Below are 27,944 nucleotides of genomic sequence, written 5' to 3'. Positions count from 1 at the left end.
TTTTAGATGTTGACGTTGCTGGCCGTCCATAGTTGTGATTGATCGAACTCTTTATAAGACGGGGCCCAGAGATGTCAAATTATATTAATCACATACGACTTACGTAGCTACTATGGAATCCTGATATGCATCATGTGTGCATTATCTCAAAATTTTCTTCCAAAAGTTATTTGAATTTATATGTATTAGTTGATGCATTGCATGTTAGAATTATACTTAATTGTCTTCTCTTTCTTTAAATATCTCTCTCTCACTCTTATTCTCTCCTCCCCTTTCTCTCCAGCTTCCTCCCTCCCCCTCTCCCGGCTCTCTCTCCCCTCCTTTCCTCCCTCTTTCTTTCACCTTATTCCAAGACCTTAAATTTCACCATCAATCATTCAATACAAATGAATAACAATAGAATGAACATATCTCATTACATGATCCTATTTTTATTCTGAATTTCTTATGTCCAATTTATAACTTACACATGTATATCGATTGGACAGTTAATATACAGGCAACATAAAAATACAGACAAGATTCTAAAAACCAAAGCCGAGGTCATATTACTCAAGAGTCGAGAATGAAATGATATTTAGTCAAGAGAATACTTCACAGTACTGCTCTAAGAAACAAGTCAAAAGGTTTACATCTGCCTTACTTTAAAGGTTTAAAACATGATGTTGAATAACTTTTATCCATTTAATTGGAATAAATAACTTTCCTTAGCACACCTCGTTATATCACAGACATTACCATAACAAAAGTCTACAATGGAAGAATATTTGATAAAACTGGAATAAGTAATATTTTATCTATTTGTGTAATTTTGGCAAATTTTCAGTCATATTCAAATCTTTCAAAGGTTAGTTTTAGGAAGAACATGGAAGCAAAAAATTACTTTCACGCTAAAGTAGTATTCAAAAGTTATTTCCATCACATAGTCAAACATATTGTAAATGTCTAGCATAAGTTAAACATAGGTTTACATGGTTCTGTGTTTCATATATTACAGGAAATAAGTAATCATTAAATAGATTGGTCATATTTCTAGAAGGATTAATAGTTAGTACATATATGAAAATCAAATTTGATTTCCAAGTCGTTTGCCATCTAGAATGAATGATTGATTGATTATAAAGTCATCTTACAAACTAAAATTGATTCCAGAATAACCAATATTCTTCATTGCAATTCTACAGTCCAATATTTTTCCATGCATACTGGTTCTGAGCAGCATGGAAAGTCTTCATTTGAAGACCCTGTCTGTCTGGTGTTCTACTTGTCTTCAGGTTACATATGATACTCAAATAAATACACATTCTACTAAACATCTGATATGAGTCGACACACAATAATCATGAATACATCACAAATGAACCAATAAGACTGCTTCATATTATATGAGACGAGATACGAACCAATAAGATTGCTTCATATACTGCATAGATTGACCTCAGATGGAATACTGTTACATGACACATTGTAAGGTTTCATGCTTAATGACATTGTAGATAGAATGCTACAAGGGTATTTCTTGTATGGTATGAATGTGTTATTATTATCAAGGCACAACTTAATTAGGAAGACATACAATAACATCTCAATGCCAATACACGCATCATTAAACTGTCCTCAAGATTCTCCTAAGCCTATCCCTCGTAATTAAGCAGCCATCCTCAAAGTAGAAGTATATTGCAAATCCAAAAAATGGAGTATTATATATCAAATTAAAGGAGAAAATAAGAACACGGTGGTGTGCTTCATTTATCATAAAGACCGATGAAACTCAGTTAATTGATAGTTTTAGAGTTCTCTCTCTGAATGCTTACGTCTGCGAAATAGGGAATTTTTGATGACGTGTATGAGTGTACGATAGACGTGATTGGCTCTCCCACGTCAAGCTCCACTTGCATGCAAAACCTGTTCTTTCATTTCGTGATTGAAGTATTCAGTGACAGTGTGGAGAAAACGTACCCTCGCAACAGGTTTTGCACGCAAGGGGAGCTTGATGTGGGAGAGCCAATCACGTCTCTCGTACACACATACAAATCATCAAATTTGAGTCAATTCAGAGACCGATGCGAGGCATATTTCGGAGAGGCATTTCAGCGCTTTTTAATTGGCGATTTCCAACCTGTGTATTATTTTCGTGATTTCCAAATGACCTAATGATAATCCCCACATCATTACCTTTCCATTGATAATGATAAGGGCATATTCATAATCTATATATTTCTCATTTAATCCATAATATCTCAATTAAACTGCAGCATGTATGTTTGCAAGTCTTACTTTTGTTTCTTCTACATAATAGATTATCCGGTCTTCATTTCTAAGGGTGGGGATACGCATACATCAAAAGTGGACTGAAGCGGGCATCGGTGGCGACTCGATGTAAGTGTATCACCTCCCATTTTGATTGCCAAAATGACACCCACTCGGACTGAGTTCTCACCTTGGGTGTAAAGATGGTGTCAGTCAGTCCTGCCATTGGTATGTGTATCACCCTCAAGTGAACTCAGGCCGGATTGACCATTGAACAATATTGTACACTAGTTATTGCTAACGAACAATAGAAAACGTTGACGTGAAAAGTCAGGTGACTCGTGTCACATGAATAGGCGACATGAAGATGGCTTATGTGTATCACGGGGATAATGATCTCAAAGAGACCTCAGTCCACTTACGGTATATGTGTATCACCACTTGAATGGCAGGCATGAAGGCAGCTACAGAGCCAGTGTCGGAGGCAGCCTCAAACCTGATGCATGTGTATCAGGAGTCTCTTCAACTTATCCATTTCAACAAAAGCAGAAACTATCCAAATTGATAATAAACTGATCGCATGAACTACTCCACATAAAGTACATAGTATTGTATCTGTATTTAATTTAATATGGACATGAGCTGGTCCCAGCCTGGCAGTCCAAACACATTGAGGCTTTTATTCATACAGTTACCTTGACAAAGGTGTAGGCCATGATCGGCGTTGGGAAAGCTGCTAATAGACGGTGGGCAACAAGAATGGGCCATTTAACACATACATGACTTCCGCCGTTATATCTAACATTCACTGATTACACTCCAACTAACATTACAAAAATATCTTCTTCTTGAAAACACAGCGATAAGAGAATCTTAAACGGATTAGATTTTAACAATCTCTTACTGAAATAGCACCATCTCAATATCAATACCTGTAATTGGTTGACTAAAACTGAAATAAATTTACAAAAGAGGTAGCTTTAATTCTATGAGCCATGAGAGGTAAAACTACATTGTTGGAATAAGGTGTATCAAACAAAAAATAGGTTTTTCTTTATCATGTCATAGATAACCAACTCTCAAACGCTGACGATATCACCATGCCCCATGGTGTACCAGCGATATGTCAGGGAATCCTCTGCCAAGATACAGTTCAAGGTTAGTTCATAATCTAGGCGTAAGATACATATATTGTCTTTGCTGTATCGAGTCTGATGCGATGAGACTACAAACAGTGACTGCAGAGCCTCGTCGTGCTTTAATCATTGTTTCTTATAACATCAATTATTGTTTGGTGAAGATTTTTCATACGACAAACTGCCACTGAGTTATAGTCAATAATAAGAGAACAATTAAAGCAAGCTAAAAGGGTAAACGCAGTGGCAGCGCAGTCACTGTTTGTAGTCTCGCCACAGACCGATCACTTATATTTAGTGTAACAGCAAAGACAATAGCTCCAGCCTCCATCTAGACTATAAACGCTATATCAACCAGTCAACTGGGAAACATAAAATAAACTACTACATTCTAAAACAGAGTGATTAAAACATATCAAGCGTTAATGAGTTGAATGGATATATTATCAGATAAAAATCCCATTGACTCCTCAAAGGAGTCGGGAGACTAGGAGTCAGCAACATAAAAAAATATTCAAAATTTTGCTTAGAGACAGCAGCACATGACATATGGAAAGCTACGAAAGCAGCATTAGAAGCCAAGAAAAGCCATTCGGAAACCATACCTCAAGTAAAAGTCTTAATAAATATTCCGAGGAAATGATAAGATCCTTTATGAAAGTAGTTTACAAGTTTAAAATCACCTTCAAGAGATGCTGCATTATTAGATAATAAAAATCCACTTTCATCAAACCACAGAAGATGTAGTGATCTACTAGGTGAGGAATAACAAGACTAATGTCAGATCCATACTGCTGAGAGAAACCATCTTGAACATAGAGGGCGTCCTGTCGGCCTCATGCTTTCCCTCTTTATCAGTAATGCAGAATAGAACGGCCACCAGCTTTAGAAGAACAGAAACGGCATTGCAGTTTGGGATTCCTCATCATTTTCTCATACCTAAAATAGAAGAATGAAATGACAAAAAAAAAAATTATTCATATGAGCCATAACTAAGAGGCTTCTAAACTTAGAAGATTTTATGTCAGTATCTTTCTTAGGAATTCTTGTAGACCCTAGTAAGAAATTCAAAATTAACAAAACAAACTGGATTGGCCTTTAAACAAGGGAAGAAAATACAATAAGACTCTATTGATGAAGATTATTTTTTGTTCACATAGATTTAAGGTTAATAAAAAATTCCACTAAAGCAAAGGTTCCTTGCAGAATGTTTTCAACATATGAACTATTTAGTTTTTGTTATTTTCAAATTGTATTTCTTATTGAATTTTGATGTATATACTGTAAAGCTGAATATTACAAATTTGCCAAAATGAGAATTATACAAAAGCAAGAGGACTTACAGCCGTGACAAACTGATTACTCCTCCTCTGTGATCTCCTCTGACTTGAGACGGTTTCCACGGTAGCAGCCTCGGAATGAAGTGAACTGACACTCATCGTCCTTACTTCAGATGTAAACATAGTCTCTTGATAAATCTGAGAGCTCCTCGGCGAGGGGACGCTCCTGACGAAGGGATTCCTGCCCCGAGGATCACCGTGCCTCATGGTGACACCGGTAGGCGATACCGGTCCTACGTTGTCCCCGCTGAACGCACTGCTGTCACCGCTGCTGTCCGTACCTTGGAGCGTGTTGGTGGGACTGATAGCTGCAGTAGGTCTCTGAGGGGGCGGGAAGTCGATACCACTCTCGCCTAGCTCCGGGATGTTGTAGTTTGCTAGAGACATGGAACCAGCAAGAGAGAAGCGACGAGATGGAGATGAGTGGAAGGATGAGGAGGATGATGTATGAGTTGTCATCAGGTTTGTCATGGATGAAAAGGTTGATGCATCAAAGAGCTTGCTGGTTGTACTGAATGATGAGATGGCAATCGAGTTTCTTGACCTTGGAGCTGAATGAAACACAAAACAATAAGATCATTATGAAGACACTTTTATTACAATTGTAAATTTCAAATTCAGTTTTATTTCCAACAGAACATTAAGTATATAACAAATGATTTTCATACATTAATAACAAACATTTACAATACAAATCATTGTCATTATTATTATACTGTGGAAATGGGAGATTCACTCAAAAGCATAATTTGTATCATGTGAACCTCCCTAAAGAATGAGAGAGAGGAGAGAGATGTATCTTCATCTTCACTTCAGATTGCCTATGAAATTTTGTAGAATATTATATTATGCCAATAAATGCATCCCTTAAAAAAACTATTCATATGATACAAAAAATTACTAATTAGATTTGTATGTAACATTTATTTTGTCAGTTATGCATGTAAAATAAATAAATGTCAGTTTGGACCAGTTGACCCCCATACAAATCCTATGTGAGTTACAGAAATCAATGGGTTAACAAGTTTGTGATGAAAGAAAAGACAACATACCTTTGAGATTGACAGCCCTATCGTGGATCCTATCTTGACTTGGTTTGATATCAAACGTCTGTCTACTAGAGAACCCAAGTGATGAAAGCTCATGTTGATGAGTTTCTGCAAAGAAAAAAAAAATATATAATATATATGTGATAAACAACATGCATCTGCCAAATAAAATAGAAATATATATCAAAAGAACCAATATGTTGCTCAATGCATATTCATGGTAGTTTCAATGTTTTCATCATATTCACAAAGATTCTTTCGTATTCTAGACAGCTAATATATATTCTCCCAATATATTCAATTAGACGTTGATTCCAAAAATATGAAAAAAATGTTTAATTACTGAACGAAAGATAACACTTCATAATCCTATTCAAATTATACAACAAGGTAATAAAATATTCTAAAATGAAAATGGGATCATTAACACTACATCCAATAAATCAGGAAAAAATAACTAGCGTACCGTAGATACAGGCAGCAAACCTATGGGAGAGCGGGGGGAGATTAGTCTATTGTGCCATCTTATCACATGTCTAGTGTGATGTCACATATCTACGTCCATGGATAAAACACGAGTACAGTTTTATATTTAAATATTCATAAAATAGGCATTCTATTACCAACAACAGATATGTACAAAATGTAGCTTCTTTATATTAGTATATTCTTACTCATTCAGTCCACTTGGTATAAAATGGTGTATTATAATATTCATGTCTCCTCACCTTTACTCCTTAGTGCTTGATGCCAAAGTAGTCTACTTATATCAGCTGTCCAGACCCTCTTGATTTGAGCAGACCTCGCTTGGAGAGTGTAAGCCTTGTCCGTTGATTTACGCCTTCGGAACCAAACCTCAAACTTAGTACCGGTCTCTCCAATGCTCTCCGTCAGACCAATGTCAGACATCTAGATGAAGAAATAAAGAGAGCAGGTTAAAAAGAAACCATTCATATAAGCAGCAAAGTTTGAGTAGTTGATCAAAGTTTGAAGTTCAATATATCTATTTATTTCAGTCATAAAATCTGACAAAAGTAACATGAAACAATCAAAATAAATCTTTAAAAAATTAACATAAAAAGAAATATTTTATCCTTATCAAGGAATGTGATTACTCATCATGTTAATAAAACAATGCAAGAGAAGGCATATTAATCATCATTTCAACGCAACAGGCCTTTGTAAAATGTCCATATCTGTCCGATATAGCCTAATGTTCCTGGCACCCAGCAATGAGCCTTGTTTGATCAGAGCAATCAATATTTTATTCTAGAATTACCTCACTCAAGTTGATAGTGCTAAATACTGAGTGATGCCTTGCCTACGAGCATGAGCACCACTGGGATTTGAACCTTATACCCTGTGGTTCATGGTCCACAGACCACTAGACCATGACTGATAAGCTCTAGGTGGACAACTCATATTACATGCACAATTTAATAGAATCTCAGGTGTCAATGAAAAAGGCAATTGACAGATTTGCCTACTATGTTTATATTCACATAAGATGAGTTGGTTAATTGGGGAAAATTATATGTTTTAGCTACAAGTATGTATAGGAGTTTGTTACACATGGAAGAGTTATACAATCTTCATAAATCCATTTTCACGGATGCTATTTTGATTTTTTTTCTCAAATGGGCAGATTTTTACACACAAAAAGTTAAAGCCTAAAAATAGGTTGTAAATGGCATTAATACAGGCTTTTGCTCGAAAAAAAAGGGCATCAAATGATCATTGCACAAAACCTATTGGAATGATAGAGTTCAATTATAAATTAAACTGTTGACTAATGAATTCTGTGATTCCCATAGGCTTTGTACAGTGATCACCAGGTTATAGTGGGTAACAGGTTAACATATTGACTATTGAATTCTGGTATTCCCGTATGCTTTGCACAGTTACCACCCGGTTCCGGTGGGCAATTGGCTGATAATTTACCTTAAGACTAAACTTGTACTGGTATACATCATGTCCTTTACTCGTCTTCTTAGGTTTACTGAACAGGAGTAGATCTTCGAAAAGGAACACATGACGGACACACTTCCTGATTCCTCGATACACCAAAAACTCAGCCTGAAAACAATCGGTGGGACATACATTTCATTAGAACACGATTGAAAAATGAGATAAACAGGGGTTTGAACTTGAAGTTATATCAATTAACAACAACAGCTGATTTTTATAAGACTATTAAAGAGGAAATTTTCATGGATTCCGTATTTGCTATCAAGTTGTTCTAATGATTTCAGAGCCCACCTGCATTTGGCAGAGGCACAGACATGAAGAGTACTTAGATATTTCTCCTTATATATGTAATTACCAAGTATACATATTGAAAGGGTTTATTTTTTCTTTGTTTATCTCATAACAAAACTGTTTCATATCATATTTAGTATTTCCCCATAAGTTATGACAATATCATAATGTCATAATACAGTTCATTAAGCTGATTAAAAATATAACAATAAAATAACGAAATACATGAAAGAATTATAAGAAGATATATAGGACTACTGTGAATAATACAAACAACGCACCTGTCTAAGAAGTTCCCCTTGCTCTCTCAAATTGACCTGGACAAATTGAAAAATAAAAACATATTCATATTTAGAAACAAACCTATCTTATAGAAGACAAACATATCTCTTCTACAGTTAACTAGCCACATCCTGGATCCCTTGCAAAGAAGAGAAAATATACCTACTATATGCCCAATACTCATACATGTATTACACACAGTGTATTAGATACAACCTTGAATAGCAATGCATTAAGGTAGAGTATAACGGATCAAATGCTTTACATGACCCGACATTCATGCATGTACCTTATCATACATTCATTAGAATCTTCATGAGAGGAGGCACGAAGAAAAAAGAAATCTCTTGAAACATTCTTGGGTTTATTGGTAAGTGGCCGCTGGAGGTAAGTGCTGACATTTAGCCAATAAAGGCAGGGGACGGTGATTGATAATTTGGGTGATTTGTAAGAAAAAGTCTGTCACGATGTAAAGAGGAAAAGTGTTTTGTAATGTACTTGATTGATCACATGACCAATCACATGACTAGTGATATTACAGAATCAACAAATGACAAAAGTTGACCTTCCAATCATATTTCATCTTAAATCACGTTTTTAGTCCAAATAAGGTCATATTCTCAATTTCTTTTGATTGATTGGCTCTCTACATAGAGTGCACTTCCCTGCTACATAAAACTCTGCATGAAATGAATTTATGAATTTCATATTTCAGCCTTTCATTTCATCTTTAGAGATTCCTAAAAGACTTTGATCCCCCTGAAGCAATCTTGTAATATTGTTCACTTATATAAACTTTAAAAGGTAATTATTGCTTATAATGGATGTCGAGTCTATTTCATATCCCATTACTGTGAAATAATGAAGATGTATTAGCGTACAGGTTGAATGATCATTGTTTTCTTTCAAGAATAATGACATTTGACAAGATGAACACAAGAAAGATAAAATAATACTCTCCTGAAGGCAAACTAAGAACATTACACAATTTAAGTCTTGTAAGGTATCTCAATCCTACAATCAAAACAAAACTTATGGACATGTGCACCATATCCTAACTATAGAAATATAAAGATTGATTTCTTTTGAGAGGGGGTGTTTATAAAAAATCTCCTTTTCTATTGATTCAAAACAAGAAGAAATCAAATCTGAAAGAAAATGAATAAAATCATAAATACTGAACCCTTATGACACTATGATCACAAAATCCCCTCCCCTCCAGTATTTGAGTAATAGACATTTTACTTACAAATAATGCACTTTTCCTCCAAGAATACATCTTCTCCAATGTTTTTTAAATAATTTCTTTTTTAGTCAATCATTACCAATTAACAGTTACTTTTTGAAGATTGCTTGAAATTTGAGAGGCATGGAAGAGAGAAGAGAGATGATTAAGCAAAAAGGGAAATTAAAACAAATTGCACAAATTAAAAAGTAAATTTTAATAGTATATAATTTATAATGTGATTTCCCCCTGTCATTTCTGTGTTTTTTTTTTTTTTTTTTTTTTTGGGGGGGGGGGGGTGGGGTATATCTTTAAAAAATGAAGGTGGTTTTATAATTTGTTTGATAGAACATTTGGGACATTGATTACTTACATCACATTCTTGAAGAGAATCCATAGCAAGAAGATCATTTCCATGCCTCATCTGAAACTCAATCATTACTTCAGCAGCCTGAAATCAAACATACAAAACAGCATTTCATTAATCGCTCGATATATAGTTTTGTTTAATCCATCTATTATATGAAGTATAGAGAGTATTATTCCCGATTGTGTCTACAAATTTTACAGCAGAAGTTTCCTCTTCAAAAGTAAAAAGCATCTTCATCATTATCACCACAACCACTGACATCATCTTCATCAGCTTCATCTTCATCATCATCATCACCATCACCATCATGATGATGATGATCATCATCATCACCATTCATCATCATTATTCATAATCATCATTCATCATCAACATTGTCATCATTCATCATCATCTCATCTTCATCATCATCATTCATCATCATCGTCATCATCATCATCATTGATATTCATCATCATCATCATTCATAATCATCATCAACATCGTCATCATTCATCATCATCTCATCTTCATTATCATCATTCATCATCATCATCATCATCATCATCGATATTCTACATCATCATCACCTATCTCCATATAATCACCATCACCATCATCATCATCATCATACTACAAGGTCAATAATGTTTTGAGAGCATATTACTCACTCTGAGATGATTTTGTTCCTGATCTTCCGGTCGGCATTGTCTGATAAGATCTCGCAGAAGAAGACCGTATTTCCCTAATCTCTGAACTGGCTTCAGTAGGTAACTTGCTAGATCCATGCTATCCCTCAGCCTACGCTGCTTGCTCTGTTGATATCAAATCAATAGTATATATTAATTATATCGGGAGATATGCATTCTCATATCAATTCAGTTAACTTGTTTACAACTGAAAGAAAATTACATGACATCTTCAACAACATCATGCCCCACAAACTCATTCAAAGCAAATGTCAATTTCAATTACTTCATGCATGCTAAAAAGGGAAAATATAAACAAACATTGCTAATTATGAAATCTTCAAAATAAAGTCACATTTGGAGTATAATTCAAATATTTTGATGTTCTATAGTCCCTATGTGAAAAGTAAATGGGCAAAATACAATTGTAAATCAGACAGAAAATAAATTATTGCACATCTACATCCACTTACCCTAAAGAAATGTCCGAACTCGGCTAATAATCTATCTGACTTTGGTTTGTTCATGTTGTAGAGAGCATACATGCTAAAGTCTTGTCTCTGTATTTAAAAGAAAATGAAGGTACATGTAAAATATACATGTAATATCAAGATGAGCTTTCAGTCAAGTCTGATTCAGAAAATAAGACCACATGGTATAGCAGAGCAATGCAGATCACCATACATGTATACATTCAGTCTCAATAATATCATATGACACGACTATAAGTGATTTCAACAAGAGAGGGCGACATTCCGAATACACAAGACAATCTGAAACTTTATCAACAAATCACTAGCTCTGACTAACTGTGCAAATGTTCACAGTAAAGTGATTCAAATGTTCATCTAACTGTTGGTGTTGTGGGTAGAGTCATGTTTCAAAATAACTAACACTACGTGAAAACTGAGAGATAACTGAAGTGGAAACAGAACATCTGCAGAAACTGATCTTCTTTGGAGGAAAAAAAGTGATTAGGAACTGAAATGCAGTCACTCAGCTTACTGAATAAACAAAACTGGTTTCACACTTGCTTGCCATGAAAGCAGATAGATGGAAATCAATTAACAACTATCTATGATAATATGTAAATGAATTAATGACTTTCTGATTCAGTTATAGAATAGAAATAAGAACACAATAAAAGTGACAAGCATTTCATTTCCCCCATAAAGGATTTCCTTACTAAAAGGAATGAATGGAAGATGTAAATATAAATTATTGCTGGTACTCACGTGTTTGAGGAAACATTGTCCAACCTGAAGGGGTGTGGTCATGCACCCCTTCAGCTCCCTGAGGAACACTCTTGAATGAAAGTGATAGATCTTCTCCAAGTTACCAAAGACAATACTCCGCTTACCCCTCAATGCCTGGGGGATGTCCTCTCGGTCCATCTCAACAACATAATTCTGTCAAATGATAAGATTTATAAAAAGGAATGATATCAATAACAATAAGTATCCAATCACTAATCAGGGTTTCATTTCATAAAGACAATGCACAATTTCTATAACAAATTTACTATCAGCCAATCAAATTGAATTATTTCAGTAGCTTTAAACTATTATTGCAAATTTGTTATTGTAACACATTTTTATGAAAACAGGCCTCAGGATGGCAATACATGAAGGTTCTTAGAGGTTAATTTTCACAAACTGGTAGAAACTACTGAAATCCTTGTTATCTAATTGGCTGAGAGCGAATTTGACAGTAAAAATAACTCACATGAAGCTAACTGACATTCTCCACACATTAATATTCTGTGTGTGTTGACAACTAGGGACCATAATATCATGAAATTTGTCAGCACTGATAAGTTGTCATTATTTAACAGTTACCATAGTAACAGCCACACATCAATTCACCTATCACAACAGTACTGTAGTAGCCATCAAACAAATCAAACCAAGGGTAATTGTTGGATATGACAGCTTGTCAGAGGATTTCACAAGTTGAAGAAATGCTCCACCAGAAGAAATAAAACAAAAATAAACACCCCTCCCCAAAACAACAAAACAAAACAAAACAAAACAAAAACACTTCACTAAAAATGAACCAAACTAAGAAGATATAATGACTGAAAAATGTGGAGTTCTTGAAAGTACTGAATATTTTTGAAAGAGTACAAAGGTCTTCGTTCCATTTCCCCCAATGATTGTTGCTTCCCAAAATTTGAGACATGCTCATCCATTTCTAAAGTTCCAGTTATATAGTTATACATAGGCCTTACCTCTAGAATATATTTGAGAGCAAGAACATAATCCTGTTCTGTTTGAATGACTTCATCAATGATGAGGAGTAACCGACGGTAACAAGGATGCTGCTTGGCGAGAGTCTCGGCTTCTAGTTTGAGAGGATTGTCTGCCAGACAGATGGATCGTCTGATGTGACGGTTGGCATCTAAAGGTGACCATTGACTCTGAAAAATAAGAATATATATATATATATTTAAATAGTGAATCTCTGCAAACTAGCTCCAAATAAAAATCAAGCCTGGGAAACATAAATCTAATGTTTTATACACAAAATAAAGAATAACAATTTAATAATTATGTCCATGAAAGAAAGCTTGATCTAAATATACTTAGAACTTGAGATGTATTTTGGTATATGACTATGAATGATAACATTGGATCTGGAAATTAAAAATATTACTGTGAATCTCTGGAGACTAGCTAAAATGTAAATAAAGCATACGTCTATAATGTGATGACGATGACTACTTTTTACCTGCTTCATGATTTGTCAATTGCACGTTTGGGTCCTGTCAGGGTCTTTGAAAATTAGGTACTTGAAAGAAAGCTTGATCTAAATATACTTAGAACTTATGATGTATTTGGTCTATGGCCATACATAATAATACTACAAGAACTATATATCTAACTTCACATATTCCAAAGGAAACTGAATATTATCATTGTACCTTGTGCAATATTGAAAGAAATCCCTGCTTCTTATATATACTTCTATTGCATGTCATTTTTAATGATCATAAATAACCCAGTACAACAGTCCTGTTGGAGAGGATAACTACACATGAATAACACCATCTCCCTCTTTTTCTTAATAAATAGATCTTCAATATCACTCCATCTACCAAGGGAATGATCACAATCGGTTTCTTGCATTTTTCATTCAATACAAGCCAATACTACTTTAAAGAATTCCTAACCATAATTGAATTCTAGCCTTCCACATCATCCATGAGTTAAGACGTACCCACTCCTTAATTGGGTACATTTTCTAATAAAAGTCCTTTATTCTAATTGAGGCACTATGAATAGAGTAATGATCAATTATTGGCTCTGATCTATTACAGAATGACCCTGGAGAGAAATGGTTCTAAGGTTTTAATCCTAGCTGTACACAACAGGATTGAACAAAAGATACCACAGTCACCCCCCCCCCCCCACTTATTTCTCCGTCTCATACTGTGCTAACTGCTGTATTTGGTGAGCAGGACATAAAGTTGAGCAAATCTGTTTAAACATTGTAAGTAAATCATTAGCACTAGAGTGGTAATTCTGCCATCTTAAAACAAATCAAGGTATGAATGGGCTTAATATGTTATGATCACAACCGTTCTATCCCTATCAATGCACATTACAAAAGATGAGTTTGCCAAGAATTTATGACCAAAAACAGGATTTTTTTTTTTTAAGACTCAGACTTGAACTAAAAGTGAAATTGACAAATGAAAAATATACAAGCTACATAAGATAATACAAGATTGTCAGATTTTATGGATATTTTGATTGAGGAAAACAATTTCAACAATATGCTCTATCGAGCTTCTTAACGGCCTGAATTACATAATGTCACACTGTGTCAGGAGTGTTGTGATTCATGGATTGTACGTAGAAAGGATGGATTTTTTTTTTTCTAAATGAATTCAATTTTTTTTTTGCAGAGAAAAATGGTGCTGATGATTATTCAATGCTCAAATGGATGGAAACCTGCCACTCTCCACTAGGTGATTTCATTGTTTGGCTCTTATTGGGCCTAAATTGCTATGTCCGGAAAAGTTTATACACATAATGTGAAAGCAGATAAAATTGGTAAGCTGTGCCAAATAAGAGGCAAATAAAATATAGCAAAAACTTATCCAAAGTTGCAGATTCCATCATTTTAAGCTTGCATGAAAATATATTTATGATATCTCTGTGTGATAAAAAATTAAGAAAATAAGCTGCATAATTTGAAAAGTAGAAAAATCGTCCCGTTGTCTGTGTAAAAAAGTATGGGATCACAACGCTTCTAACACACCACGACGGCACGGTCTTGAGGCCAGTGAAAAGCACAAGAAAGCCTATTTTTCAAGCCAAATAATTGGAAGAAATCTTAAGCAAAATACTCAGCTGGTACATGTAAGTGGTGAAAGCGCATAAAGCTTGCATTGCTGTGTTTTAGTGTTTTATAAGCTTTTGATTGGAATACGATTTGACGATTTCACTTTTGGGTCCATTCTGGGTCTTTAAAATATAATAATTTGGATAATACAAATGTAGAGCAAGAGTTTTACCTGATCAAGATCTTCATCTGATAAGAAATCTTCTTTCTCTCTGGTTTCTGTTTCTTTAGGAGCACCATCAGTATTCTGTGTTTCCTGGCTCGTGGGTGTATCTCCACTCGTTGTTTCTTCACCTCTCTCACACTCCTCTTCCCTTTCCTCAAATCCCTCATCCAACCGTCCAAGACTAGTAGTCCTTATAACCTCATTCTTAGCAGCCGGAATAGGTTCAAGTTCTCTAATAGGTTCAATTGTTTTACATGTTCTAGGATGACGTAACGTCACAACCCCATCTTCGGTGGTGTTGTTCTGTTGCGCCCCCGTCGTAGCACCCGCTGAAGCACCTGCCGCAGCCGCAGCTGCTAATCGTTCAGTTGCTTTTTCATTCACTGATATTCCCGAATCCACCGATCCATTGCTATGCATAGAGTCCCGTTGGTGTTTGGTTTGCGTCGTCTTAGGTCCTTTACGTAGGATTTCCTGAGCAACATTAGATGCTGTCACAGGTTTGGTGACTTCCTCTGGAATCGTGTTTGGCGAGTCCGTTGTTGATTTCCTCTTGATAACATCAGTGGGTGTCCTTCGAATGCAAACCTGAGTATCTCCATTGGTATAAGAATTGCGCTGAGCAAAGCGTGGGTTGCGTAAAATGTTGCGGAGTTGTTCCATTCTCTTTTGGATCATTCCATGTGTCTCTTTACACCGTCGCTGGGCAAACTCTCCCTGCTGAACGCACTTTCCCTTGTCAAGTGTCCGGGCAAGCTCAAGCATCTTTTTGAAGTCATCGTCACTGATAACAGGGTTCTCACGAAGGTATTTCTCCAAGGTACAAAGATGGACGCGACATCTCTCCCGGTTACTCGTCTCCTCGATCCCTAGCATGGCTACAAACTTCATTCCTCCTAATGACCATTCATATGCCTGAAACAAAACAAAAATAGACAAAAATAAAAATATGAATAAATAAATGCTATAGCTGTTTAGTAGCTTACTAAAGTCATGCCCATTGTCTCGACATCTTTCCACACAAAAGATTTATCAGCAAATGCTTTTATCTCTGCTGAAATATAAGGATAACAAGAGACCTGGGGTGGTATTCTGAAAACGTTCTTATCTTTGTTCTTATCTTTGTTCTTATCTCAATGAGATAAGAAGACGCTAAAATCATTGCAAATCGGTATTCTGAAAATCTTCTTAACGCGTTCTTATCTCTGTAAGGACTGCCTCCTTCTTATCTTCAACACGCCCATTTTTAAGATATTACCAATCAAAATGCGCTTTATATTGGCAGTTTAACCAATAAAAGCGTTCCTTATGTAGGAGAATATCATGGGCGCTGCGCGTGCACTGTTTCTTGCGCATTGCGCGAAATAGGCATTTTATACGCAATGACTGATTATTATTTCGAGACACGTGCACAAAATAAAGAAAGAAAGAAAGTAAAGAAAAAAGGTAAAGAAAGCAGTTACGAATAAGAATAAAACAAGAAGAAAGAAGTAAAGTAAGTAGGTAAGTAAGAAGACAGAAAAGGGTCAGAATGAAGCAGAAATTAAAAAAATAAAAGGATCAATGCAGAAAACAATGAAAGAAAGAAAACAAGCAAAAGAAACTTTAAAGAAAATTTAAAAAATGAAAAGAAATAAAAAAGGAAAGAATACAAGAAAGAAAAAGGAGGAATAAATAGAATGATAATCAATGATAAAAAGAGGAATATAAAATTGAAGGAAAAATAAAGAAGGAATAGGAAAAAAAACTTAAGGGGGAAAAAAACGAAAAAGTACAAAATAAACAGATTAAAAGGGATAAAATTAAGGAATAAAGAACCAAAAAAAGTTAGAAAAAACGAATGAAAGAAAGTAAAAAAGGAAGGAATAAAAATATGTAAAAAGTGAAGGAAGAGAGAAAAAGGGAAAATGAAAAAAAGAAATGAAGAAAGAGAGGGAGAGAAAGAAAGAGATAAGAGAGGGAAGATAAAAGATGAAAGGAAAAGTAAAGCAAAATTGAAAACTAAATAAAGATAAAAAGAAAGGTAAATTCAAAGAAGGAAGGAAAAAGAAAAGAAAAATAAAAAGGCAGGAAAAATGAAGAATGAATGAAAAAACGAAGAAAGATTAATGGAAAGAATAAAGAAGAAAATGAAGTATAATTTACCCTAAAAAATGAAGAAATAAAAAGATTACAAAAATAAATAAAGTGAAGGAAGAAAGGAAAAAAAACAGAAAGGAAGAGAGAAAAGGTGAAAGAAAAAAAGGAAAAAAATCGGAAAGGGAAAATAAAAAAGGAAGTACCCCTCGGTAGACCAGCAGCACCATGATTGATGTTGCTGAGCAGGGCCATCCTCCCGTTTTTCATTTATCAATTCACATGTATAATTTTATATGTATTGTTATTTGTTTTTAACGGAAATAAATTCAATTTAAAAAATGAAAAAGAAAGAATAAATAAAATAACACAAAAGAAAAATAAGGAAGAAGTTAAAAGATTCAAAAGAACAAAACAAAATGAAGAATGAAAGAAATGAAAAAAGACAAACAGATAGAAAAGAAAAAGCGAAAAGAAATAGGCCTAAATGAAATACAGAAAGACAGAACGAAAGGAAGGATGAAAGAAAGAAATAAAGAAAAAAAGAAAGAAAGAAAAAAGGGATAGAAAAAAGAGACAGGCAAAATAAAGGGTGAATGAAAGAAAGGTTGGGAGGAATAATTGTTACTACCAGTGGCCATCGATTTTTAGCAAGAAAGAAGGCGGACAGCGTAAGATGTGATAACCCTCTAGCTATCTTAAATATTATCATAAATATCGAAAAGAGATAAGAAAGAAAAAAGATAAGAACGTTTTCAGAATACCACTTATCTTTATTTTGTTCTTATCTTTTAGCGCGCTTTTGTATCATATGCGCGAATTATAAATTTACGCGCTCAGCATCGATGGAAAGCAAGATAAGAAAAAGATAAGAACAAAAGATAAGAAAAAGATAAGAACGTTTTCAGAATACCAATTTGAGAACGTGACGTAGATAAGAACAAACTTAAGATAAGAACGTTTTCAGAATACCGCCCCAGGGATATATCCCTGAAGAGACTAAACACTGAGTGAGATTTCTGCTGATAGCTAGGCACAGTAAAGAATTGATGGAACCTTTGTGAGGTACCGATTGAATTGTTGGTAAAGACACTCTTCACAAAGAGAGAAGAGAGAGCATTTTTATAATTCAGATCCCTTCAACAAGCAGCGAAAAGAAATCAGTATGATTTCTTGCACTATACTCACATCATCCCAGATATCTTCCATGTTCTGATAAAACTTGACTCTTGATTCCATCTTTGTTCCTTTCTCCACCAAGTCCAGGCTAACAACTAAAGCCCTTTCCTCTACACAACAAAGCAATGGGCTCCTATTAACCCTATTATTACATAACATGCTTTCATCTTCTCTTATAGTCTTCAAGTACAGACCCTTAATCATGACTTTAATTTGCTTAAATTTGTTTGCTTTGTGAGTTGTGACTCAACCGATACAGTATACTGTGAGGCAAATATAATAAAAATGTGATTCAAGCAGTTTATAATATAATATCAAATACATCGAAGGACAATTCGGATAAAAACCAAATGATTCAAGTGCTATAGGTTTGATCCACATGCTACTATTTTCTCTCTGAAATTATGTCTCTTACAAAAGTAACTTCTACTTGTATGTTTACAATAAATGTCTGCATGTACATATTACCTTATGTGACATTAATCTCACATTAACTAAAAGTGAAATTCATGTCATGGGGGAAATAGAGTCCTTCATAAATTAATGTGGATTTTTGTTATGATCTTTTTAAAGTGAAAGAATTTCCAATGATTCTAAACATGCAAGACTAACCCCTTGGAATCAGAAGTAAACATAAGATCTTCATAGAAGGAAGCATTGCTCACATGGTTTGATGAGGACCAATCTACCACGGTATACCATCTGTAACCTTGGTATATTACCCCTCTAATCCCTCCTAATCTCTAACACCAATCTTTAAAACTGGTCATCAAAGAGCATTGTTTGATGTGTGTCATGGGTTACTAGAGCTTTGGGGTGAGAATATCATCATAAATCCAAACCTCTATTGATTCCTTTCAAGTTGTGTTTCTATGAGAGTGATCTTTAGAAATTTATCAAGCAAAATCTGAACAGGTGTTCAGATGTAAAACAGTGAATTTCAATAATTCACAAAGTAAACGTTAATAAACAGAAATTTGGCATCTGATAAACAGGAGAGTTTTCCTAAAGAATAAATCAGATAATAATAAACAACTAATGACCTCCAATCTGGTTGCTATCCAAATACATATCGTGTAGGTTTTTTTTATATCATATGCTACCCCCCCCCTTGTTTACAGTTAGATTTTAATACCTGTTTGCTTCATATATTTTGCATGGATGCGTATGAATATCAATCAGAGTTTATGACCATTGATGGAGACTTGAGGCTGTAGGTACAGTTAGCTGGTGAATTTCTCTTGGTTGATTGGTTCTCTTTAGATGCACCTAACCATCCCACCCATGCCCATGAAATGAAGGCATCCATTGGAACAATCCCTGCATTGTTCTCTTCATATCACAGTCATCATGCATGGGAGATCGTCCGTGGAAAAATCTGATTTCATCCCACACACAATCTCTTCAGCAAAATATGGCCGTGTCTGATTCAATGTCAGAATACACATAAAATACAGGAAATGGTTGTAATTGAGTGCTATACCATGAGCCTTGGGGTCCAAGGAAAATCCAACTTAGTTTGAAGTTTCAATGTTTTTACCTGATCATCTGCAAATCCTAACATTCATCACATTTATCCTGTGTTAAATTGGATCTCTTTCTATCTTTTCTCATCCAATGACCATAAAATTGCACATCCATTGTTTCACAATTGAACTGATTTCTTTTTATCTTGGCCTACAGAGTTATCCAGTCATTACACTGAGAACAGTGAGTGCCCTTGCTTGGCATCCATGTTGGATTTTAAATCATAATCTCTTGGCATTCAATTTTGGTAGTAATTGCATGTCATTGGATGAATCACCTGCTGAACTCTCTAATATTCTATTGCAATTCATCTTTTAACAATTTACAGATACCAAAAATGAGAATAATCACTATTCGTTCTTTTGATAAACAGAAAAATCAAGCAATTTCTGAACATAGTTTCCATTCAAACATGTAGATGATGGCAATCATGGTATATTATCTGAATTCAAAATGAATTACAGGATTCTCTTCATGCCCTCAAACATGAACATTCGGTCCGATATGTTGCCTTCGTATTCATTGTATGTTACACTCTTTTAGAAAAACATGAGATGTTCAGTAATCTTATCAACCAGTGAGCCCAGAGGGTCCTGTAACATGAAGCGAAGCGATTGATGGTATGGTTGATTTTTTATGTTTAATTATGTAATGTGGTCAATGCAATCAATCATAAAAATTTGTTCTTCGATCAATTGCTTAACTTTGTGTTACGTACAACTGGGCCCCGTCTTACAAAGAGTTACGATTGATCCAATCAATCTCAACTGTATGGAAATCCATCCATACCATACTTTTTTGTACAGGATATTTGCACAATCTCCTTAGTAAACAAAGAGAATCACACTGAATTTTTAAGAGAATGATGAATGTATGACTATACATCATATCTAGAAATTATTTTGAACAAATTAGCAGTTTAGATGTTGACGTTGCTGGCCGTCCATGGTTGTGATTGATCATATCAATCGTAACTCTTTGTAAGACCGGGGACCCTGATGTCACTTCCAGTTCTTCATTCCAATGAAGGGAATCAGAGAATTTTATGAGCTATAGCAGTGAATTGTCTGTTGACTCTGAGTAATGAAGATTTCAAGTTAATACCCACAACCACATCAAAGGAACTTACTAAAGGGCTTTAACAAACAATAGAGGCACCATCATGACCCATTAATAGTGGATTAGACCTATATAATGGCTCCAGACTGGTCAATGGTCAAGTTCAATCTATTGTCATCAAACATGAAGAATGAATGTGGGGGAGGGGAGGCATGTGATTGAAGTCATTCTGTATAGGATGATAGTCAGGAATTGCTTGATCAAGCCATTCTTCCTTTGAATAAAGTTTTATTAAAATCTTACTGAATAGGTCTAACAGTCTCACAAATGAAAAGCCATAGTAAGTGAGCCTTTGTGACTATAAACCTGAACCATTCATAGTGGGTAATAGTGTATAGTTATCTTGGACAGCTACACTTGAATTTCCTAACAAAGAAAGAGTTTTAAAAATAGCCAGATAAATGGACCATGACCATGCCAGACAACTTTTATTTTCACATCTTTTCAGTGATATTGGGCACATCCCACATGATAATCGAATGCTTGTATGCTGTATATCACTTGTATTGACTTTCTTGTCAATAACCCATGTAAATATATTCTTATACATGCAACGATTCCTATTTATATGACCTTTACCTGGTGATAAAAAAAAAACTGGCTTTTTTGATCTCCTTGCTTTACTCTCTGGTAGCTATCTTATAGACTGCATGACAACGAAGGGGGGGGGGTCTTGAGTGGTGCATTGATGCACCCCCCCCCCCCACAACAAAAATGGACTGATCGGGTAATAGGCTCTCAGACTACAAACCATTTCTAGCATGGTGTACAGCCAGACTGCTTTTTCTATCTCCTTGCATTTAATCTCGAGACTCTGACTGAATGTATGCAACTGATCTTCAAGAGTGCATGAGACTGAGGGGGTCTTGAGGGGTGCATTGTTGCCCCCCCCCAACAAATATTATTTAATTGGGTAGTAGGTTCTTAGACTACAAACCTTATCTAGCATGGTGTACAGCCAGACTGCTTCTTCTATCTCCTTGCGTTTATTCTCTAGACTCTGACTGAATGTATGCAACTGATCCTTAAGAGCGCAGGAGACCGAGGGGGTCTTGAGGGGTGCATTGCTACCCCCATCACCACCACCTGTTTGTTCTGAGAGGGTATGAATCTCTTCCAAGACATCTTCACCGCGGCCGATGTGTTTCTAAAAAAGGAGAGAGATAAATTGGATATATTAAATCAATTTTGAAATTTGACTTTTAAAGGGTAAAATTCATATGATTCCAGTAAAAAAGATGTAATTATGTCTTTTAACAACAAAAAAAAGAATATGGGTAAGACAGACTCATGTCACTTATATATTTATGGTTAAATGCTTGATCCAACTGACACTTAAATCAAGCACTGGTATTATTGACAAAATGAAATATGAAAATAAATAGACATGTAACTCTTTAGGGATCTACAATGTTCCCATTAACACAGCCAATACTCTGTAATTGACATAAGGAAAATACCTCAGTACCCATGTGATATATTCCCATCCATCAAGACATATGTTAACATCCATTCAAACTGTGGTTTTGGTTTTATCCTTGGTTTACCACAACCCCATCATTTCCTTTCTCAACTAATATTTGACAAGAAGCATTCATTATGATCCATGACACTGCTTTGATTTCATAACCGCTATTATTAAGAGACTTCCTCTCTCATACAATCATATATATCATTACTTATCCCAGAAATATGTCGCATGTTCAATGATTTCATTCAAAACATAAGCCCAATAGGAACTGATTACAGCATTCATTGGGTTTACAACAATGTTGTAGAACAATTTCAACGTTATGTTTCAAATCCGTCAAACGTTTGTGAATTTTCAATTCAATCGGTCTTCACTACATACAATATACCCCCATTCTCCACTCCCTGGGGAGTATTTCGGCAAAGTCGCTTTGAGAGGCATTTGCTATAAAGATACTCTAAATCAATGAGATAGACTTACCACAGCATTAAAGTAGAACTTTTCAAAGTCTTTTTGGATGCTGATGACCGAACTCAGCGAGTCTGGCGACATGTCATCAAGCTGTTTGAGTTTCCTGCTTCCATCATTCTTAACCCATTCACTCACCTTCAAAGGAAAGGGGAGTAAATAATCATAATCTCAATTCAATTCAAAGATATATTCATTCAAATTAGATATCAATACAAAACAGAAATACATTCATACATGATAGTTCCGAAAATATCAAGGAGAATGCAGTGTTAATGGATGGGCGTAAAATCTATAAAGCTCAATAATAGGAATGTGTGATGTTATTTTGTTCACCCAAGTTTAGGTTCAGACTGAAGAATTTTCACTTCTATAGAATGCTTTGTTTCACCTTTTTGAAATACATTTAAAAATAATAATGTCATGAAATTAATCAAACTGCAACTAATTAAAACCCACAGTAAATATTTTCCTTCTCATTTTATTTATGTAATTCAGATAATCTCTACTGCATGGATGAGTTGGGGGGAAAAGCATTCTGTAAGAGTTTGACCTAAAATTAATAATAGCATGAGAAAGAAATTAGCAACTGAGGTTAAATAATTATATAGTCTATATTTTGAATACATTTTGGAAATTATAAATCTTGAGAACCCTGAAACATTCTGATATAACAGTATTTCTAGTAACTTTATATCAGCAAGAGATTAAACATTTATGTCAGCGGGTTATTAGGGTATGCAAATGTGCGTCAATTAGGGTAGAACTTGGCACAACAGGAGGAAATGCATCATCATTATGTAATCCATGAAATATATACTTTTCAACATCTAACAGTTGTGATGCAATCACATCTCGTCTGGCTTCTATCCCTCTCTCCCTTATCCTCCTGTTCCCTATTCTCTCTCATCTTCCCCCTGTCTCCCCCCGGGGGGAGGGGGGGCAGTCAATGTGTTGCTGTACACATGCGTGACCAAATTATTTCCAAACACCCCCTAAACGAGTTTTTCTCCATGTGCAAAATAACCCCTAAACAAGATTTTCGCAGGCTTCATTTACACATTTTTTGGCCCCTAAACAAGTCGTCACCAGAATATGACCCCCAAAAAAAACTTTGGAAAAAAAACATACCCTAAATACATTTTTGAACCTGCGATTGACCATTGACCAGTCTTTCAAAACCACCCTTTTTGTGAAAATCTGTGTTTTTTATACCCTTAACGAGTGCATGCGCTGCCCGCGTCCAAAACTAAAAAAACACCCCCATTCAAACATGTTTTTTTTGGTCACGCATGTGTACAGCAATATATTTGACTGCCCCCCCCCTAGGTCTCTCCCCTTTTTCCTCTCTACTTACCCCTCCCCCTCTCCTTTTCTCTCCCTCTTTCTCTGCCTCTCTCTACCCCCTTTCTCTTTCTCCATCTCCTCATTACAGTAATTCCAACCAATATCCTGCTTATCAACCCATTCATTACACATTCTCCAAAAAAAGAGGGTAAAACCATAGAAAATTGGCAGAGTATACTGTTTTTTGTCCTTGTTTTCCATAACAACAGGTCTAGCCCACATTCGACTGAACTCGGTGAATGTATCATGAATAGAGGCCCTCCTAATGAGAAAACTCTTTGTTGTAAAAGGAGAAAAGTCTGGCTATTTCAAAGCGATAAGTGTCTGACTTCAACAGCTCTGAAATTGACACATTGATAAAATGTCCCTAATAAATAGGGGTCTTACAATGTCAAAGCAGTGGAAAGTGAATTATGTATAGGCCTATAAAGATGTTGGTCCTTGTATTTTGACAGTTCTATAACCATCAATTTCAACAAGGTTTTCCTTGCCAGATGATGACAGAACAATTAACAAACTGACTTCAGACTTGAACTATAAGATCTATACAAATGAAATGAAACCGATTCATTCTTGTAATGTCCAACAGTTTCTGACTTCAAGACAATAAAAGTGTTCTTTTAACCCATTATAAGCAAGCACTAAAAGAGATCAATGGGACTTTCACAATACAGTATAAAATGACTAGAACTAGAATGCTCTAGAAATGGCTTGCGCTAAATGACCCCAGTATAAAGTCAATCAAACTTTCAGACTACAGCATGAAACAAGATATACAAAGATATCATACCTTTCTAGACTCCTCTTCAAGGATCTGTTGATGCAGCGACATCTGAAGGTGTGCTAGTCTCCTTTCAGTCATTTCATCGAGTCGACTGCATGTCTGGCGCACTTGTTCAAAGAGTGTTGTTACACAGGTAATGGCATCTCTGCACAAAATACAAACATCAAAAGAAAATAAAGATCATTGATCAACATGAATGTTCCAATCTTCATTTATTACTTTTGATGATCAGCAGCAAGTTCTTCTTCAGTCATATAGCACATACAGACGCTTCGAAATGATTCCAGACCAAGTAGCCTACCTGTATGGATTCAACTACATATTAGCAATGAGCCCTTTACTTCGATAATTGAAGGAAGCTCCTTGCTCCTATCATGTAGGGAGATATATACACTTGGGCTCATAGTTTGGGATTAATATGTTTTCAATGACACATTGATATTATCTCCGAGCTCCAACAGTCTATAACATCTAAAGTAAACATTTTACTCATCTAAGATATCTTCGCATCATCTCAACCAAATTTTAGGACAGAAATACACACCCTCTTCAATTACAATTGATCAATTAACACAAAAGGAGCTTATAGGCCTACATATAAGACCAGCATGTACATGGAGATATAATTTTCATTTCTTTTTTTTTTTTTATCGACCACATACAAAACATAAAATTCATTCTGAAATATAACCAGAAATGGAAAAGAAACAATGTAAACTTTTAAATTCAGAGATGGGGTCTTAAGATGAAGTGAAGAAATAGCACCTTCTCTTCTAAATAATTTCCTTTTCTTCTTTGCTCTTATTTTCAATCTACTTGACTAGGCTCCAAACAGAGCCTTTTTTAACCCATGGATGTCTTTAATCAAACAACATACATGTTGCAGTCTGTCTGTCAATAATACTAATTAACACTAAACAGACTGGCTGAACAACAAATGTCGACTTCATCCTGTAAAAAAACAGGAAACAAATAGTTGCAGGAATCTGTTATGTAGCCTACATGAGCTGGGGGAATGGTTAGTTCAATTGTACAATATAATTCAATAGGATATAATTGCTGTGAAAATTAAAATATATAATACAGAAAGGTATTTCATAACCAAATATGACACAAAGCTCTCAAATCAAAGCTAGAAATGTCTAGATGCAGAAAGTTTTCTTGGTTGGGGGGGGGGGGTGATTAACTTTACATTTCACACAAATGACAAGATTTTTAAAACCACTCCTGTTTCATTCCTGAAAATAACACACTATTCTTTTCCTTCGAGTAAATTTTACCCTTAATCATGTGTCAAATTTCCATTCAATAAAGGAATTGCAGATTAATAGAAAATCCAGACTAAAACATGGGGGAAATGAATAAGCAAATTAAGCATGCCCTTCATACTAGAGTTTTGCTCAATTTCTTTTTAAACATACATGCCTTTTTCAAATTTATGATTAATCAAGGAATCGCTTGACGATTCAAACTAACATGGAGATCAAAAGACAACCTACACTCTATGCTTTTTTAAATCCTCTTATCTCAATTTTTTTATTTTTTCATTTATTTTTTAATTTATTTTTATTTATTTTTAATTATTTTTATCTATTCATTTATCTATTTAATTATTTTATTCTTTCTTTCTTTCTTTACATATTTATTCATTCATTTTTTTTTTTTTTGGGGGGGGCCATTTTTTACACCCAAGAATGTATATCACAGATAAATCTGCCCTTTCCACACATTCTTCTGGTCACAGAGCACCCACAAGCTTCCTCTACCTATGAACACACAATCATGGGTCCAGTAAGTAAACTAGAGGAATATGACAATGTCAACAAAGTTTCCATATTTTTGGTCTTCTGGCTGCACACCTGCAGAAAGACAGACCCCGAATATGTCATGATAAATTAGCACTGTCCATCAAAGTCAAGTGAATAGAAGGCTTGATGTTTCTATATCTATCTTGGTTTATTGATGGTCTATATCTCTCACCAGATGAGATGATTATTGGTGGAATATAGCTCCCAGGAAAAGTCAAAATGCAACAGGATATCTTGAAAGAACTAATAACTAGGCTTGTCTTGTAATCCCTTTAAAGAAACACAGTCAAATTATTGATTACAGTTCAAGAGGCCAATCAGTAATGTGATAACAAAAGGCGACAGGTCGTATTTAAGCCGGTGTAAGTTCTTTGAAAACAACTTTACAAGGGTGAAAGTACAGCATTTGCAATACAATCTTACAAATAACAACTGTTTTTGTATAGATCTGCAATCATTACTGCAGTTAAGTGCCATACTGGAAAGTTACTTCTTCAATCTTCGCCTTTGAATTATAAATAGATAACTTTGAATAGCAGACAATGAGCAAATTATGCAAGTAGGTTTCAAGTAGAACTCGAGGGATTTATGACTGCCAAGATCGAACTGCATAACTGGCACAAATAGGGATAACTACAATGAGAGCATTAATGGAATAAGTTCACTGCACTTTCACACTTTGGCAATCATGGACCTCTACAGACAAATAGATGACATTAGGATATATTTACATCAAATCATATTTCCTCCTAAAAATTGTGTGTCATTCATAAAGAAAGCATTCATAAACCAAACAGGAAGTGTGAATACTGAATTCTTTCCTGATCACAATGTGCAAGATAAATAAATTTCATGTCACTAAACATATCAAAACAATTTCTTCTAAACGGTTTACTCTAAACATACTTACCGATACTCATGAGGACTAGCAAATAAATCCAGTAAAGACTGGCGGAAATTTGTACATAGATCCATTAAAATGCCACTCAGAGAGCGAGAGAGAGATATAAAACTGAACAAACGTGATTCACAGACAGCTCCCGTACTGCCTCAAAGTCATGCACATCAAT

The 27,944-nt window shown here is 35.1% G+C and overlaps 1 protein-coding gene across 2 annotated transcripts; it reads right to left on the bottom strand.

Moving 5' to 3' along the window:
- Positions 1-410: 410 nt before the first annotated feature.
- On the bottom strand, positions 411-27,944 carry LOC129254493 (triple functional domain protein-like). 2 transcript variants are annotated; one of them, XM_054892957.2, is made up of 16 exons: positions 27,785-27,944; positions 25,073-25,211; positions 22,948-23,073; positions 21,934-22,143; positions 15,102-16,010; positions 12,810-12,998; positions 11,815-11,988; positions 11,053-11,139; positions 10,562-10,705; positions 9,915-9,992; positions 8,316-8,351; positions 7,717-7,851; positions 6,504-6,684; positions 5,779-5,883; positions 4,730-5,277; positions 411-4,325 (listed from the first exon to the last, which is right to left on the bottom strand). In XM_054892957.2, the coding sequence occupies exons 1-16, from the start codon at positions 27,847-27,849 to the stop codon at positions 4,320-4,322; spliced, it is 3,132 nt and encodes a 1,043-aa protein (XP_054748932.2). In that variant the 5' UTR covers positions 27,850-27,944; the 3' UTR covers positions 411-4,319. The 2 variants fall into 2 exon arrangements, with proteins under 2 accessions (XP_054748932.2, XP_063970453.1); XM_064114383.1 differs by lacking the exons at positions 21,934-22,143; positions 22,948-23,073; positions 25,073-25,211; positions 27,785-27,944 and adding an exon at positions 18,360-18,464.

This window comes from Lytechinus pictus, chromosome 2 (assembly GCF_037042905.1).
Source record: "Lytechinus pictus isolate F3 Inbred chromosome 2, Lp3.0, whole genome shotgun sequence".
Lineage (NCBI taxonomy): Eukaryota > Metazoa > Echinodermata > Echinoidea > Temnopleuroida > Toxopneustidae > Lytechinus > Lytechinus pictus.
The sequence above is the reverse complement of the archived record's forward strand: the minus strand, read 5'-3'. Positions and strand labels throughout refer to the sequence as shown.

Bases quoted from the DNA above. Each gene is read 5' to 3' on its own strand.
- LOC129254493 (XM_054892957.2), bottom strand. From the start codon at position 27,849: ATGGATCTATGTACAAATTTCCGCCAGTCTTTACTGGATTTATTTGCT. The intron at 5,884-6,503 runs GTGAGGAGACAT...TTTTCTTTGCAG, and splicing joins TCAAGCACTAAGGAGTAAAG to AAACTCATCAACATGAGCTT. The intron at 5,278-5,778 runs GTATGTTGTCTT...TGTTTCATTCAG, and splicing joins TAGGGCTGTCAATCTCAAAG to CTCCAAGGTCAAGAAACTCG.